Source organism: Epinephelus moara, chromosome 11, assembly GCF_006386435.1.
Source record: "Epinephelus moara isolate mb chromosome 11, YSFRI_EMoa_1.0, whole genome shotgun sequence".
NCBI classification, from domain to species: domain Eukaryota; kingdom Metazoa; phylum Chordata; class Actinopteri; order Perciformes; family Serranidae; genus Epinephelus; species Epinephelus moara.
In genome coordinates, this window is record NC_065516.1 from 10957602 (window position 1) to 10974720 (window position 17119).

The 17119-nt window shown below is 42.2% G+C and overlaps 1 protein-coding gene across 2 annotated transcripts in view; it reads left to right on the top strand.

Annotated features, from left to right (window-relative positions):
* Positions 1–16540, top strand: part of LOC126397481 (enhancer of polycomb homolog 1-like) — a 39751-nt gene extending 23211 nt beyond the window's left edge. For both annotated transcript variants that reach the window (XM_050056319.1, XM_050056317.1), the window contains 8 exons: positions 957–1115; positions 1349–1438; positions 1668–1816; positions 3760–4181; positions 10988–11109; positions 11533–11674; positions 13066–13477; positions 14888–16540. In XM_050056319.1, the coding sequence (XP_049912276.1) occupies positions 957–1115; positions 1349–1438; positions 1668–1816; positions 3760–4181; positions 10988–11109; positions 11533–11674; positions 13066–13477; positions 14888–14960 (1569 nt within the window). In that variant the 3' untranslated portion in view covers positions 14961–16540. The remainder of the gene's footprint in view (positions 1–956; positions 1116–1348; positions 1439–1667; positions 1817–3759; positions 4182–10987; positions 11110–11532; positions 11675–13065; positions 13478–14887) is intronic.
* Positions 16541–17119: the final 579 nt, after the last annotated feature.

Here is a 17119-nt window from a genome sequence, read left to right on the forward strand (position 1 = left end):
TGTGTGTACATATATATATATAAAGGAAATAAATGTTACTGTATGCCTCACCATTTACAGTTCAAGTTTTCTCATGTATGTGTAAATTTCCTCAGGAAAATGGTTTCACTTTTTTTAGATAAAGTAGTGCACATTTATGACGAATTAGTTTTATCAGGCCCCTCGGACAAAAAGACTGACCGTTGTGCATGAAGTTATGTACATTCTGATAATCAGAGTTATGTCATTGAGGCAGTAGGGTACATACTTAATCTGCTGACTCCTTCAAACTCAAAACATTTCATGTTAAGTTGCCATATGCTTCGACAATGTAGCACTTCATTACACAGCAGTACTGTGAACTCTGCGTCACCTCTTCTCATTATAACTTCATTAGCTCCTGTGTCCAACAACCCTCCCCCCGCCCTGCAGGGAGGCAACTATTTCCCCCTTTTTCATTCCACCCCCTTTTCCTCTACCAGCTGGTTGACTTTTCCCTTTTGTTTACTGACGCTCAGATTTGGTTTAACTCTGCCCCCTCCTCGCTCATCACTCTAACCCTCACTCCTTGCGCTGATTTGACACAGCAGTTCTACGCTGTAGAGGCCCTGCCTCTCTGTTTGCTTTGTCCCCTTCGTCTAAGGACTGAATAGAATCTGACTAATCCTCGTAGAGTTGGAGTCTGTTCAGACAGGGAGGGGTCGTCCCACTGGGGAAGTTGGGGTGAACGGTGGCACGGGTTGGATTGAGGAGGGGAGGGGCAGCCATCTGGCTCAGCAGCGGCATCTGGCACATGCTGCCATCTGCATATCAATGCCTCTTTTACTCACTGTTGTTTCTGCACACACTCCTCGCCTGTGCATAGACCACCAACACCACGCTGCCACTAACAGTATTGCTCTGCATCTTGAAATGCCTTTCTGATTACGCAGACTGTAGTATAAACACTAAGCACGGTTTCCCTCTTGTCCTCACAGCCGGAGAAGACGGAGGCAGTGCGAACCAAAAGGCAATATGTAAAGAAACCCAAGATCCCTCCTTTGTCGGCACCTCAACATTCAGGGCCCTCGGTGTTTAATCCCAAGGACCTCAACCAGTATGATTTCCCCAGCTCAGATGAAGAACCCTTCTCACAGGTAATTATTTTCAGATGAGTGTGAGTTGATTTTGTTATGACGTGGTTTCACTTTTCATGTGGGTACTAATATCAAAAATGAACAAACAAGGAACAGAAAACGAGAGCTATCATCACCCACCCAAAAACTATTTGTTGTAAAGCAACTCTAAACATCATGCTGATTTTGTCAAGCATTAAAAGGGTGTAATTTCACATCCTAAAATATTAATTTATTTTGTTTTTCTTGTATAGATCCATTCAGGTTCCTCAGAGGCAGAAGAGGAGAATGACCCAGATGGCTGCTATGCGTTTAGGAGGAAGGCCGGCTGTCAGTACTATGCTGTGAGTGCCCTCCTGTGACTCCCCGTGCTTCTATTTATAGTGCCAACAGCAGGCTGGCCAGTCTGGCTGCCCTGGCTGTTAGTCTTCCACACTCTGCTGGACACAACAATGCAATAACAAAGACTCCCCTTTTTCTCTTCACAATGTCTGTCCTTTCTCTCTATTTAAATATGTGACATCTTCTCTCCCCTGTTTTCTCTCCCTGCATCTCCTCTTCATCTTCCCGTAGTCTCGTCCAGACAAGAATGGCAACTGGCCCTGGGTAAGCCCGTCAGAGGGTGGGCTTGGCGACCCACGCTTCCGCTTCTGTCTGACCTCGCTGAACATGCCACGGCGCTGCATAGGTTTGGCACGGCGCCGTGTGGGCAGAGGGGGCAGGTGAGTTCCATGTGGCTGTTTTGGCTTCCTCACACTTGATTTGATTAGTAATGCTTGGATTCCTCCGCAGGTACAGAAGCAGATTAAAAGTGGATTGTTTCCAAGTCGTGGAAGTTTGGCTCAATTGAAAATTCTGATGTGTGCATGACTTTATATTTAGTGGAGCTTTAAATCCACTATTTCACATTTTTGTCATTTATGATGTAAAGATTAAGTATGATATAATCAGCATGTAGCTCTGTCACTACGTATTCATTACATTCATGAAAACTACAATTTCAGTGAAGAAAATGAAGTCTGAGAAAATGTTGAAATTTGAAATGAAATGTGTGTAGGAATGCTGCCAGTACCAATACTGAGCAGGGGAAATTCAGCCAAGCGTTGGCTGTATCTGCTGCGGTTGTTTACCATACCAGCTCTTTGGCAGGTTACCAGCAATCATTTGGCGGGCACATTCTTTTATGAATATCAAGCTGGCTGGTAAAGTGATGAACATGACAGTCCCATTTTGGGATTCACCTGTCACTGTGGCCTGCAGACAAATCAGAAAACTTTGCTACCGCTGAGTTTAAGCAGCAGTGTGTCCCGCAGCTTTGTCTCATATCTCCTCAGTAATTACACAGACGATTGAATAAAACACACTGACTGGAGGAGTTAGCCAGCGGCTTCCACAGTGCCAGGTGTTGTCGAGGCAGTATCTGTTTCACAGGCGCACATGAGATTAGCAATGTTCTGCTTCTCTCTGCAGTCAACCTTCTCACCTGCCCTTAGGGAGACTGATGGACTGGTCTATCTCTGAATTTAAAAGTCCACTTCAATATGAGGTGTACTTATGATAGCAATACTTGATAATGTTAGAATACAGGGAGCTTGGTATGTTTGGTTAGGCAGAGGAGCAGTATGTCTGTGCTCTGTTGGTTGTTCTATTTGTTGTTCTTTCCAACATGGGTCCAGAGTTAAATATCTTTCTCCATAAAATCTAGCACAGACATTCTTACGGCTTTAGTTATTCCCTGAGGTTTCAGCCAGCACTGCACAATTTACAATTGTTCAACACCTAAAAATCTTACTGGACAGTTTTACTAAGGTACCAGTCTCATGCCTAACTGAAAAAGATTTTAGCCAGACTACAGAGTCCTTCACCGGGTCAGGTGTCCACATATATCTGCAGGGTAACCTTCAGAAAAGTTGTTTAACAAGTACAAAATGCATTTATATAGATTCACGGGCACTTGGCACGTGAATTTTTTTCACCTACCGATTCCCTTGGCCGATGAGGCCAGAAGTTTACTTTAGACACAGCAGCAAAATTATTATTTCTTTTCGAAGTGTGCGTTACTTTGCATTATGTCAGCAACAAGTTGGAGCTCACTGAGAGAGTGCTTTTCATGTCTGAATGCGATAGTGTCTTTCGCAAAATATTGTAATGGCACAGCAGTGTATCTAATCACGTGTCGGGTTGCAGAAATTTTATCAACATGTCAGGGCTGGTCTTGATTTGTCTTAGACATAGTAACAGGTATCAGGTTGGTCCCGGTACTGAGCTTTGCAGGTGCATGTTTGCAAAACTGCCCCCCTCAGCAATGTTGTCTCTTTTTTTCTGGATTTTACAAAGCACATCAGTGCAGCTGTAATCTTTGTCTTGTTCCCTTACATAAGTGTTCCTAAGTGTTCTGTACTCATGGCAGAACTGCATGTTTTTGTCCTGTTTTGCAATACCCAGCTATACTTGGTACTGGCCCAGTGGACATTGTAATTACATGAATGGTATGCAGGAAATAGCTACACTTGTGCAATACTCCATAACGAAAGGATGAGGATGTTGTTATGTGCTGATAATGACTACAGCATGTTTTCCATTGTATCTGACCTCAGATGACTCTAATGGTTTTTAACAGCTCGCTGATGGGGATTTATTTTAATGAATTTTGGGTTTGTTTCAGGATCTTGTTGGACAGAGCGCACACAGATCTCGACAGCATCTGTCAGAGCCTGGACTCTGACCCGGAGCCCGAACCACTCGCCTCACCACTTCCAAGTTCTCCGCTCCGCAACTCCAACGCCAGTACCTCAGAAACCAATACCTCGGACCCAACCAGCTCCTCCCACCTTCCCTCCTCCTCATCACCCCTGTCGTCATCATCGCCAACACCTATGGACCTCAGCCAGATTCTTTTGAACATTAAATCTTGCCGCTGGAGGCACTTCAGACCACGGACGCTATCCCATCACCCCTTGGGTGGAGGAGACTTGTCTCGCAGAGGATTTAGGGATTTTAGCCGGACAGCGTCAGGACTAACCCGGACCCTGTCTGGAGGAGCCAGCTCCCAGAACCGCACCGGCCCAGCCCCCACCCCTGTCAATGGTGAGTCAGTTGTTTCCTCTGCCATGCTGCTCACTGTTTTCTTTTACTTTGGCATTGTACGTCCTGAAGTTGTACAGCTAAATGTTTTCATTGGTCTGAACACCGAGTGGAACAGTTAATTTTGTTGCTTTATAGCGATGTAAGCAAAGGCGGCTTGGCGTCACAAGGATCGAATTTAATATAGTGTTGATAAGCTGTCAGTCTTTGAGGTTAGTGATTCTGGCAGCACTTTCTGGGAGTAAATTTAGCAAAGCCTGATCGTCCTTTGTGCACTCTATGCTGTAATTAAAGTAGCTGAATCAGTCTGAACACCAGTCAGAAATACAGTTTGTCTTCAGTTCGTTTTGCAACTGCTGCTATCAGGTGTCAACATCAATCTCTTTGAACTCAAGGTGCTTTCTCAGGGCCTGTGGTCCAGCACACTTTAGGCTATGTTATGACTCTGGATTCTGTCTCCTTTATTTATTGTATGGAGGATTAGATGAGTATTGCTTATTTTTATTGATTTTTATATTGTTTTAGAGCACTTTCAGGTTGTCTTATAGTTTGTTTTAGAGTGTGATCTGTTATGGGAACTTGTAATATTGCTGCCTCTATTGGCCTACACGCTTGGAAAAGAAGTTGCCTGCTCACTGATTAGCAACAATGTCTACAATAGCCTAGTAAAACCAGACAGATTAAAGGTGCTCAATGGAGTTTTCTTCCAAGCCAACAGACGTTGTGTTTACATTCAGCGTTTCTTACCAAATGCGTTGTGTGTATCCTCAAGGTCTTACACATGTGATAAATGTATTTCCTTGCAAAGCTGGGTTTCTTTGCCTCTGCATAGCTGTGGCCCGAAGCGTTATATTATTGGGTTGTGTATTCGTACAGTCATATGTTCCTTTGAGCGCCCTATCCTTGTGAACTCAACATCTCAAGAACAGTTTATAGGGAATTCCTCAGATTGGGTACATACTTCCACCTGAGCTCAAGGATGAACTCATTAGATCATGGGAGACAAGGGTCATTGTGGTCTCACAGAGCATGTTGTCGGCCAGAACTCAGTAATTCATACGGTAATCATGGCAAAATTTCACACAAATGTCTAATATGATAAAACGATAAAGTGATGACATTTTAATATGCAAAAGGTCAGCTTCACTGTGACATCATGATGTTCTGCACGTCTTTGGTCATTATTCAATGTCATAACTCAGGAGCAGAAGGGGAGACATTTGGACAGATAATTAATTGGTGACACTAATCTTGGGTATCCACTTTGGAACTGTGCTGATTGTATAGTGTTTGGTTGAAGATATGTGGAAGCAACCATGTTGTAGAATTTGTAGTTTCTTTGCAGAAACATCCATATTTGAAGCATTGTCTACTGTACGTATGAGTCTGGACACACATGGATGTACACTGTAACTGCAACTTAACTTGTTGGCAAAGGTATACAACCATGACCATATCACAATATATAGAATCCTGCGTTGTTAACACATGTTTACTAGCTCTCTTCCTTCTTTTCTTCTTTGCCTTTGACGCATTGATATGCTTCACTGCACAGCAAAGCAACTGTCATTGGCAGAACTGTGTGAAACGGGCTGCAGGAATTTATATTGCATCACCTGTGTGCGTGTGCTTCATTGTATGAGTGCATCCACTTGTAAAAACATTGCTCCATAGCGCTGCCAATAGTCAAAAACTCCACAGTATACCCCTTAAAAGGTGTAACTGCCTCAGTACGAATGACATAGCAAAACCTCTAACGTCTCATGGGACATATTGTCATAACAGCCAACACTTATAGAGGCTCAATGAATAATGAGAGCCTCATAGTGTCAGGTATATAGACTGTTAAGAGCTCAGTCAGATTGTGTGGCAGGACAGGCTGCCTGCTCTGACCATTAGAGGATCCTCTCTGTAGGACTTCAGCTCTTCATCTCTTAGTACAGAGAACAGAAAACACAGGGAACTGCCTTTGTGGTGTGCATGGGGAGGGGTGTAATTGAAAAAATTCTCCATGCATAAAATTATGTGAGGTGCTATTGTTTTATTGATTTTCTGCATGTGAATATTCAATGGTTAGAAAAAAAAAATGTTTGATTTAAAATCCAGCTCAGTTGTTGTCTAGTTGAGGCTTGCTGCTGCTCTTGTGCAACACATTTTGATGAGGCACCTCAAAGGTAGATTGCTGTGCTCCAGCTGGGCTCCCATGCTGCTGGTAAATCACATGAACTCTTTGCTTTCAACCCTCTCTCCATATTATAATACATTAATTCCTGCTCCCATGGCTTGGGGGAGTCAATTAGAAATGGTTGTGTATAAATAGATTCGTGAGTGCGCTGGTGTGAGTCTGGGCTGGTGGCTGTAGAAAGTTTAACTTAGTGAATATTTGAACCACACTGGGCTGGTTCAGGACAATAGCAGGATGTCGAGCAATTTCAAGGGACATTAAGTTATCTAAAACATGACCCATAACTTTTTAGTCTCTGGATACTTTACATTTACTTTTGTTTAGGTTTCATTATTCTCTTGGTGTCAGTGCAGTCAGACATTATGGGTTTTCTACATAAATCTTCATAGTGTAATAAGTGAGGAATATGTATAGAATTTGTTTTCCAGGTTATTTTGTATTGCTGCAAACGTATTTTACTTTGCGATAAAGTTATGAAATTGTTTGCTGCTAAAGGTATCAAGTTTAGGAATAAGTGTGAAGGATTAGAAGGCAATTTATTTATGTTTTTCATCTTTGTGATCAATGTCTGCATTTAGAGAAATAATAAATAGTTGCTGCCTTGAGGGTTATTTCAGTAATTAAAGTGAAATGGGGTTGAAAATATATAATTTGTTGTAGATTAAGCCCACAGCATGGAGTCATGAGTGGGTGTTGCTTTGTTTTGGAGGTTTTCTAAAGAGACCCATTTATCTCAGGCCTAATCTTATCACATACTGATGTAGGAATTAAGTATTTTTCTTCCTTTCCTCCCTTGGTTGGAGCAGGTGAATTCTAGCTGTCAGTGAAGACTTCTCTGTTGCATCATGCTTTTGGTTGGTCCTTGTCCATGTTGTTAACAGCAGTGGATTTTAGCCTATTCTTTTTTGAATAATCTGAAAAACTACCGGCTAGTATTTTCCTCAGAGTGCACTGAAAGATTTCCTCTGACATGTTGAGGCAATGGTACAAGATTCTGGTATTGGAAGCGTTGTGGTTTCTGTTCGTAGTCCAAGTAGTATTGAACATTCAAGTTTGAGTGGGCTTTGTTTGCCTACAGGTAAACGGTGGAGAGCAAAAGAGGCAGAACACATTGGTCAGAATGCAATCTTGAAACCCATCGGCTATCGTCTGATGAAGATCTGGGTTTTTATTAGCTTTTTTTTTTTCCAATTTATCTCCATGTTGTGACTAACTGAAATGTTTGTCTGGACCTGTCTCAAGATGCTTATCAAACTGTAAACAATGACTGGTGCACCGAAGAGGAATTACTGGCCTGGATATCTGCTGGCTACACCGGATGTCTAGAAATATTGTCCATTACCCCCAGAGGCATTAGCTTCGTCAGATGATAGCCAATGGGTTCTGAAATTGATAACTGGGTATTTTTATGCATTTTGTGAAAGACAAGTTGACATGCAGGCTAAGTGATAAAATTAATGTAATTAATTATTGTGCAAGCTCGCTTACTGTCACATAACAAGGTTTCCCACACATTAATTTATTTGTTGCGGCTTGCCACGATTAAAACATCCATGAATTGTTGGAGGTGGACCATTCATTAACAGTAGGGATGTCAGATCGGGTATGGGCTCTGATCACTTTATTTTTACAAAATCGTAATCGGTAATAAAAGATCGGAGGACAAAAATGGCCAGGTTTTTCATCTATGTTGTTCATTGTTGCCTCCGCTTTCCGATGTATAAAGATATAGGCCTATTTTGTTTGTTAAAGACAAGAAGAAGATGTTGAATTTGTTTACATTTTGTGCTGCTGAACCACCGATAAGCTTTTTGGATACTATTTAAATAAAAAACAAACCTAACTGTGCATTCACACCAAAAGCGTCATGAGCGCCAGCGGTCGCTCAGGTCGCTGGCATCGCGCTGCCTGGCAGCAGCTCCAGCAGGCGCTTGCAGCGGCCAAAGGGGCGAGGCCGGCTGCTGCAGATGTGTCCATCAAGGCTGACACGGCTGTTCACTTTACAAGGATGAACAAATATATCATTTATGTCTTCACTTTGTATTATCTATGACTTTCATTACACAATTAAAATAACACTAATAAACACAGTCAATATAGCCTTTATGAGTCCTTTATAATTATGATTTTACTCTCCTGTTGGCACTTAGGACCACTGAGAAATGTAATTGGTGGTAAATAAGCGGGAGCTCATTAATCGCACTTTCGGAAGCCTCCTTTGTACTGCATCGGCGTATTTGCTGAGGAAACACAGGGCCCGGAGCCATCGGGCCGTCTGGGTCCACAGACTCCTGCAAACCCGGCTACTCCACAGTGAATTTCACCGGCTCGTACAGCTCCAGGAGAGCCCAGACCTCCGTACCCGAATCCCGGTCTGCAATTGGCTGCTGCTTCGGCAGCAGCGCTGCTCATTTGCATAAAGTTCAGCTTCTCTCAACTTCTACTTGACGCTCTGGTCGCTGGCATCACACCGCTCACTGCAGCCGACGCCCCTGACGCCCTTCGTAGCAAGCGTACATTGAAAATGAATGGCTGCCGGCCGCTTATGACGCTCATGACGCTTTTGGTGTGAATGCACAGTGATGGGACAATCTTTTTTTTTTTTCTTTCTTTCTTAATGCTTTGCAAAGTATCGGATCAGACTCGGTATCGGACTCGGTTTCAATATAAAGGACTCAGTATCGNCGCTCATGACGCTTTTGGTGTGAATGCACAGTGATGGGACAATCTTTTTTTTTTTTTTTTCTTTGTTTCTTAATGCTTTGCAAAGTATCGGATCAGACTTGGTATCGGACTCGGTTTCAATATAAAGGACTCAGTATCGGATTAGATGTAAAAAAATAAAAATAAAAAATTGTGATCGGGACATCCCTAATTAACAGCACTATTGGAATATATAAACTGTGCGATTATTTGTGGCACTACATTGTTGGAGTGGAGAGCACACTCTGGGCAGAGACACAGACTTGAATGTCCATTCTGCTGGGTCTAAAAGTTTGCATTCACTCACAGCAGCTGCTACTCTCACCAACTGATCCATTCTGATCAGTTCTGAAAGGATCAGCAGATCAATTATCCATCCAGCCAGTCACAAACTGCTGCTGAGGAGAAAACAGAACTCATGACGAGCTCCAGCTGTGCTGCGTTCGTGGACCCACAAAACAGAATTTAGACACAGGACACAGAATGATACAAAAAGACAAACAGGCTGGTTTACTGAGGTTTAATACCCAGCCCTGATTCTGATACCATTTTGAAATCTCTTTGTGTAGATGTTCACATTTGTAGTAATGTCAGATTGGTGATTTGTTATTAGTTTATTGCTCTAGCCTAATGCTGTGTCACGTCAGAACAGCATGGCCAACTACATTATTGCAGAGTCGCTGTTGAAGTGTCACTTATAGCTTGTGTGTGTGTGTGTGTGTGTGTCTGTGTGTGTGTGTGCTCCTTGCGACAAAGCCCCAGAATGATTTTTATCTTAATTTTGTATCTACTTTTAAACTTATCTAAGCTTTTTATCAATGACTGAGCCTCATTTTAACGTTACATTACATTTCATTCACCCATTGCATCCCCGTGTATTGAGCAATTCACAGAAAGCTAGCATAGCATCACCTAACTTAACTAAATAACACAGTGGCACAGCTAGAAACAAAAACATGGTTGGTCGATGCTTCACCACGTCATCGGAGCGCTGAAAAAAGTTGCGAGCAGCTCTGCTGTGATTTGTAGTGCGTCACATCTGTCATGCAGCAACAAGTGTTTGGTGTGAGTTTGTTGCTTCATGAGCCTGTTGCTGTGTTGCTCACTGTGTGGACACAGTATAGGAGTTCTATTTCTGATAGTGAAATACACATGAAACATGCTCCCATCCCATTTGTTGTTTGGCTCTGGCTTGACTCCTCCCGGACACAATGCAACACTCAGTTTTGACCACTCAAGATAACCCTTCAGGTAAAATATCTTGTAGCATTTACTTTGCACCATTGTTCAAATTTGATTGACAGCTGTACAATCAGGCCTCAGGAGCATAAACCGCCGTGTGTTTGTGACTTTGTGTTTGATAAGCCTGCAAACTTGAATTTCCTGCTCGTGTTGTATTTTCTTTACCGTGAACCCCGTGGCAACACGCCCACATCGACCAGACCCCTGTGTTGTTGTGCCACAGTGCTCTTTCTGTCTAAAGCCCACTGAGGCATTGCTGTTGTATCCACACAGAAAATCAGTTTGTGTCAGTGACTGCTGTTTGAATTGACAAGCATCCTGGGAGCATGTTGATTAGGAATGCAGTTTGATACGGCTAAATGTCGCCAGATGTTTCTCACATTTTCGAATAGAGGTTGTCCTGTCTTAAAAAGTTGCCAACTTCACAGTTACTGCTTTACTGTATTACTGATATATGTCAGAGGTTTTTCCCTCCTGAAAAGCTGCTAAATATCTGAACAAAAGTTCTTATATTGGCTGTGTAAAATTCATACACATCAAATACCCTGCTTGTTTCGTCTGTTGTCAGTGTTGTTTTCTCTGGATCAGAGTCTCATCTGAATGCCAAGTCAACCAACAAATAAAAACAGTGTCTAAATTCTGGTTTTGAGCGGTGCCATGTTCTCCTTTCTGTCCACAGTGTACACAGCAGAGCAGTACCAGCAGCACCAGGAGCAGCTGGCCCTCATGCAGAAACAGCAGCTGGAGCAGAGCCAACAGCAGCAACAAGCCAACAACCCTGCAACAAATACCAACACACAGGTCAGTAGGGATGGACACACAACTGAGAGCCCTCACTCCACCTGCGCTCACAGGGAAACTTAAAAGCAGATCGATATCAGGTGTAAATGTTTTGTCAAAGGTTTTATCCAGCAGGTGTTGAAAGGCCTTTTTGTGCATGACAAGTGTGTTGTTATGACCAATTGGAGGTTAATGGGAGCTTTGTTAAACTAAATCAGCCAGAGTTCTTCCAATATGGAAATCATTTACAGTTGAAGGTCGGTTCACCCATCCTTAGGAAATGGGACACATCCTCATTCCCACGAGCAGTATTAATGCCACTGGCTCAGTTCCTGTCAGGCAGCAGCAGTGCTGACTCGGTACTTTCAGCAGTTTTCATACATTTTTGCAGAGCGGTCAAGTCTTTGGCACGGACCCACATGTTTTTTATGTGGTTCCATCTAGGCGCTCGTGTCCAAGACGCTGGACCAGGCCAGCGCCCAGTTCGCTGCTTCGGCTCTCGTCACCACGGACCAGCTGCTGGCCTTCAAGTCCAAAGAGGAGCTGGTGCTGGCAAGTGGAGTCAACGGGGTCCTGGCAGGTGCAGGTGAGTGACACTTATTTTATTAATGAAAATATTTCTGTTACATGAAGTGATTTTTTTTTTTTATCCCTTGTCTCCTTTTATTGTTTTTCTTAATTATTTTAGCTTTTTGAGGCCTCTAAAAAAGTCACTCTATAGTTTAACTCCCTCAACTCATGTTCACAATGAGGCCAGAAAGGCTAAGTTCAGTATTTTCCAACCTGGACCCTATTTGCTCATGTTTCTTTTTGTCTAAGTGACTAATGGGAACAGTGCTTTTTGAAAGTGATCCAAGATTCAGCCAGAAGGCTGCAGCAGGCAGCCACAAAACAGGCTGCAGTGTCACCACTCGGGGCATGTTTACACTGTCAGTTTACGTCCACTGAAAGTGCTTGTTTTTGCCACCAACTGGCTCAGATTATTATTTTAAGTGTCTCTCTGTAGGGATCCTTTCCATAATGCTTTCAGTTTTTTTTAAAGAGCAACATCCTTTTTGCTTAACCAGAAACAGTCCCAAAATCACCATGACCAATCCCACCAGACTCCATTCGAATAAACAGTAATTTTATCATTGTGATGCACACTTCATTCACAGTTGACAGAAACAAAATTAAACTCACAAACCCCATCTTGTGTCATCTTCCCAGTGTTTAACAATCACCAACTCTGGTTTGCTTGAAATAAACCTTCAATTTACCTGGTTAGATGTGAAAATATACTGGCTCTATACACACTAAAATAAATGTTTATTTAAATGGAGACTGGTCGAGCTGGTAATGGCGACCTCTGGGCATTTGTTGTTGTTATAAAAATCTTGCTCTGAAACAAAATGCTCTATCTCTGTAGGGATGCTTTCCAAATGTTATCAGACACCTAAATAACACTCTGAGCCTGTCAGTGGCAAAACCACGCTCTTTAAGTAAAAAAATAAATTTACAATGCAGCCTGTTTTGCTGCAGTGCAATACTGAACCACTTTAAAACATTGTTAACTTACTAGTCACTTAGTCAAACGTATCCTTTAACTTGTGATTATGGGTCACAAGGAAAAACAGCTTGGAACTACTAATTAAAAGATCCTGAAAGCAACTTGAAGGAAAATAATAGGAGGAAAATGTATCTTAGTGGCCTAGTTTTTGGAAAAACCTAAACTAAAAACACTTTTGCAGCTAACACCATTACTAAATGTCTTCAGATTTACCTCAGAATCAACAAAAACTGACCATAATAACTTTCACAAAGATAGGATTTATTGTTTGGCGGTTATATTAGATTGCATTAGCTTGTACAGGCGCCCCTCAAACTCATGTTATCACTGAATATGCCATAAGTTGGTTTTACTACATTCAGATTCATGTGGTGTTCTTGTTTTCATTTGCATTAACGGGAGCTTTTCCCCGTTTCTCTGTTTGTCAGGTGTTTTCAAAGGCTTGCACCTCTCCAGCACCACCACAGCTCTTCACCAGACCAACCAGTCGACACACACTACCACCTCCATGGCCCCGACCTTCCTCCAGCCCTCCTCCAACTCGGCCACCCCTTCACCCGCCAACGCCGTCCCCGCCTCCCTCACCTCCACCCCCAGCGCCCATGCAGCAGCAGCGCTGGGGATCCTGGGATGCAGCGCCGCCAACGCCACCCCCGCCACCACTCAGGTCCTCATCGGGAACAACATCTGTCTGAGCGTGCCGTCGGCCGCCAGCCTGGCCGGACGCCACATTCCCCGGACCCTCGGCAACGTGCCACCCTCTGCCTTAAAGCTGTCCGCCACCACCAACCTGCAGATGCCCAAAGTCTCCGGAGCATCGTCTATGGACATGGGCTCAAGGTGAGCCTTTGTTACACCAGTATGGCATCGCCATGAGTCAGGCCCTGTGTAATCCATTTTAATTTTTTCCAGACTCCTGAATTCTTTCATCAGAACGAGGTAGTCATGGGTATACCAAGACGTTTCAGTACATTTACAGGTCAGAATACAGGGGCAATTTAGCAGTGGCCAGTTTGACCATGGAGATGCAAGTGACAGCTAGCTTGATGCAGAAACATCAGATGCTGCCTCGAGGTGACATGAGAAGCACGGAAAACAGGATTCGGCTAACCAAAATACTGCGGTCAAGCTAGCTGTCACTCAAATTGGAGACAGACACAGAAGTCTCGCAGAGTAAAGCAGTAACGTTAAATCATGAAGCAATGCCTTGAAATTATTCAAATTAAATTTTTATAATTTTTTCATGCATTGGCCCAATCAACTTGCGGATTGTATAAACCAAAGCTGAACTCTACAAAATCAACAGCAGGTCTGCATCGCGTTGACGTGGTTAAAGAGTCTGTGCCATAGGTACAGGGTCGATTCGAAGCAGAAACTAAATCCTGCTTAACATGGAGCAGAGGTCAGAAGCAGCAAGCCTGAATATGACACCAAAATATAGCAGCATAGTCCTTTTTTTTTGTAGGTGCTGTGAAAGAACACTTATGGTTGGGAAAACCCTGTTTTGTTTTATTTTATTTTTTTTTATTTCATCCACATTTTGGCAAATAGCACAATATTCCAGGTATTACAGTTGGTTCCATTTTTATTACCAGATACCACAGCTCCTGTGTTTACTGCATCATAGAGCCCCGGCTATGTGAAATGACAAAATAAGAGATATTTGTTTTGATTGACTTCATACTGATGCAGAATAAACAGACGTTTGGCCGCAGGCTGTAATTAGTTCACACTAAAACTAAAGCTGCAAAGACTTAAATCCTCCACACAGTTGTGGGCGATGAGACGATAGTTCCTTATGGCATTGTCTCAAACAACGCCTCCGTGTCCCAGACACAACAGAAGACACACATTAATAAAGAAAAACAAGAATATATATATATTTAAATATGCAGAAGAAGAGAACTTTGTTGTAGCAGTAACAGATTACATTTTATGTAATGTTTGTTTGTGGATAAGTAAGAGTTAAGCCTTTGCATCAACATGCAATCCCTGGTTGGAGTATTCAGTTGGACCTAAATATTGCCAAAGCGGTGTCTGCCAGAGATAACTGAGAATCCACATAAATCTGCCTGAAAGAGGAGCTGAAATAATGTTACGTTACAGCTCTTCACTATTCACACACACAGAGGAGATGTGTTGAGTGAGATCTGGGACAGTTAAAGATATAGTTTTGACAAAGTAACGGCACACAGGAGATAAAACATGAAAGAACATCAGCGCTAATCTTGGCTCTGCTCCCCTCCACAGGGATAATCACGACGAAGACAAGCCAGCACTGAACAGTATAGCAGACAACACAGTGGCCATGGAGGTGACGTAGTAGCGGTGCAGTGAAGAGTCCGCTCTTTAGGTGCTGTGCATCGTAGCATCGGGAATGCAAAAGGGACAGCAGGACTCTGATGCAGACTGACAGAATGACGAGTGGCCGCGGCCGCTCGCTTGCAATTCTCATCTCTCATACTTTTTAAACCTTTTTTTGTTTTGTTTTTTTGTTACTGTTAAAAGTAAAAGATGACATCTGTAAATTATGAATATGGCAAAATTAGTATCTGTACAGTAACTACATATTTGTAATATCCCCCTTGTATATATTACTTGAATACAGAACTGTCCATTTGTGATGTTTTGCACTTGGGAGTCAAACTTAAAGGAAAAAAAAGTAAGCCAAGTAACTTGTGGCGAGTGTGAGAGATGTGGGAGTTGTATAGAGAAGAGTTTTATCACATCATGTGCATGGTGCGGAGCCTGCTGTTTTTATCTATTTATTGTGCTGTGTTTACAGTTTTTTTGTTTTGTTTTTGGTTTTGTTTTGTTTTTTTATTTGTACACTGTACCTTTGTTGGTTCCTGTGCTGTAGTAAATGTTAGGTAGCTACGGACTCCTGGGTATTTTTGTATATTGTGAACACCAAGCAGGTTCCCCCCCACATTTATTTTGGGTCCCTGTGCTTCTCTCTGTGGATCATGTGAAAATCAATGGTGACATACATACAGACCGGGAGGCCAGGAGAACCAGGAGGAGGAGGATGAAGAAGATGAGGCAGTGTGTTGGCGGGTGACTGCAGTTCACTTGAAGAGAGGCGCTCCTCTCTTCCTGGGAGCTTCCATTAACATTGTCCCAAACACAAGTAACAAAACAGGGATGAAGTCTCTTCCCAGAAGCCTCTTCTGCTTCTGATTAAAGCACTATTTTTTGTGATTTTTTTTTTTTTTTCATGGTTTTGATAAAATATTAATGCTGCTTTTGTATTTTGTTTGTTTTTAAAGGGGTTCTTCATTTTCATGCAAGCGGAGTCCCCTTTGTATTTTGTTTTATCCCACAAACATTTTTGTAAAACAAAAATTCAGTTATTTTTGTATTTCTTTTCTTTCTTTTTTTTTTCTTGTGGTAAACTTGATTGTAACTTGCTTTTTGTTCAATGAAAGACTTCATTCTTTGGTTCTTTTGTTACTTGTTCATGCATAGGTGATAAGGGAGGTGAATGGGCAGTAATCGCTGTACGTGTTTCATCATTCCAGTTTTTAATAACAAAAAAAAAATGCTAATGAGGGGATGGAGGGGTGTTGGGAAAACATGTTTTCTCCTCTCTCTTCCCCTTTTTCTTTATGTTCTTTTTTTCTTTGAAAAAATAATCTCCAGACGGCTGCAAGGCCAAAAACCACAAGTATTTGGGTGCCTTCCTTTGGGGAATTTTATGTACTCTCTTCTGTGAAGAGTTAGGCACAAAGGCAGCATTACTTAGTAGTGCTTCTCGTCTTTGTCAGAATCTGAATGCCCAGTCCAATGGCAGGATATATCCTTGAGGTTTACTTGTCCCACCTGGAGGCTGAAAAGACTAAAAAAAATGTGACAGAACTCTCACTAAAATAAGACAATAAAGCCCAGGGCATTAAATGTGAATCGTTCGGACTCTGTGTCATTTATGCACGTGTGTGTCTGTTATGTGTGGATGTGTGTGTGAGAGAGAGTGTCCACACAGATCTGAAACTAGGTGCACTATACAGGGTTACCACTGTCCTGGAAAACTTGTCTTCCAAACCTGGAAATGGTCGTAAATTACCATAAAACTTCAATTAATAGCCCAGGCTATTATTTGCTTAAATCACTGAAATCAACAGGCCTGTATTGAGGACAGGTGTCTATTTGGGACAGGCCTTTAATTCCTTTCACACAAAAACTGTTGCTCAGCAAAGATTAGGAAATAGAATCTAATTGTTCTTTTAAAGCAATATGAATATTACTTGTATAAAAATTTGGCTTCTGATAACATCAGTTATGAATCAGTCATTACTGTGACAGTGCAACAGAGAAAGTTATGGCACTCCAGGATTATGGCCCCTGACACACAGACACACCACTTTGTCCTGTTCAAACAATACTCACAATTTGAATAAATTTTTATGAAAAACCCTTTAGATTCTTTTGATCAGAGGACTCTTACCGACTATTTATCTATTTAATGTTTATTTGTATAGGGAC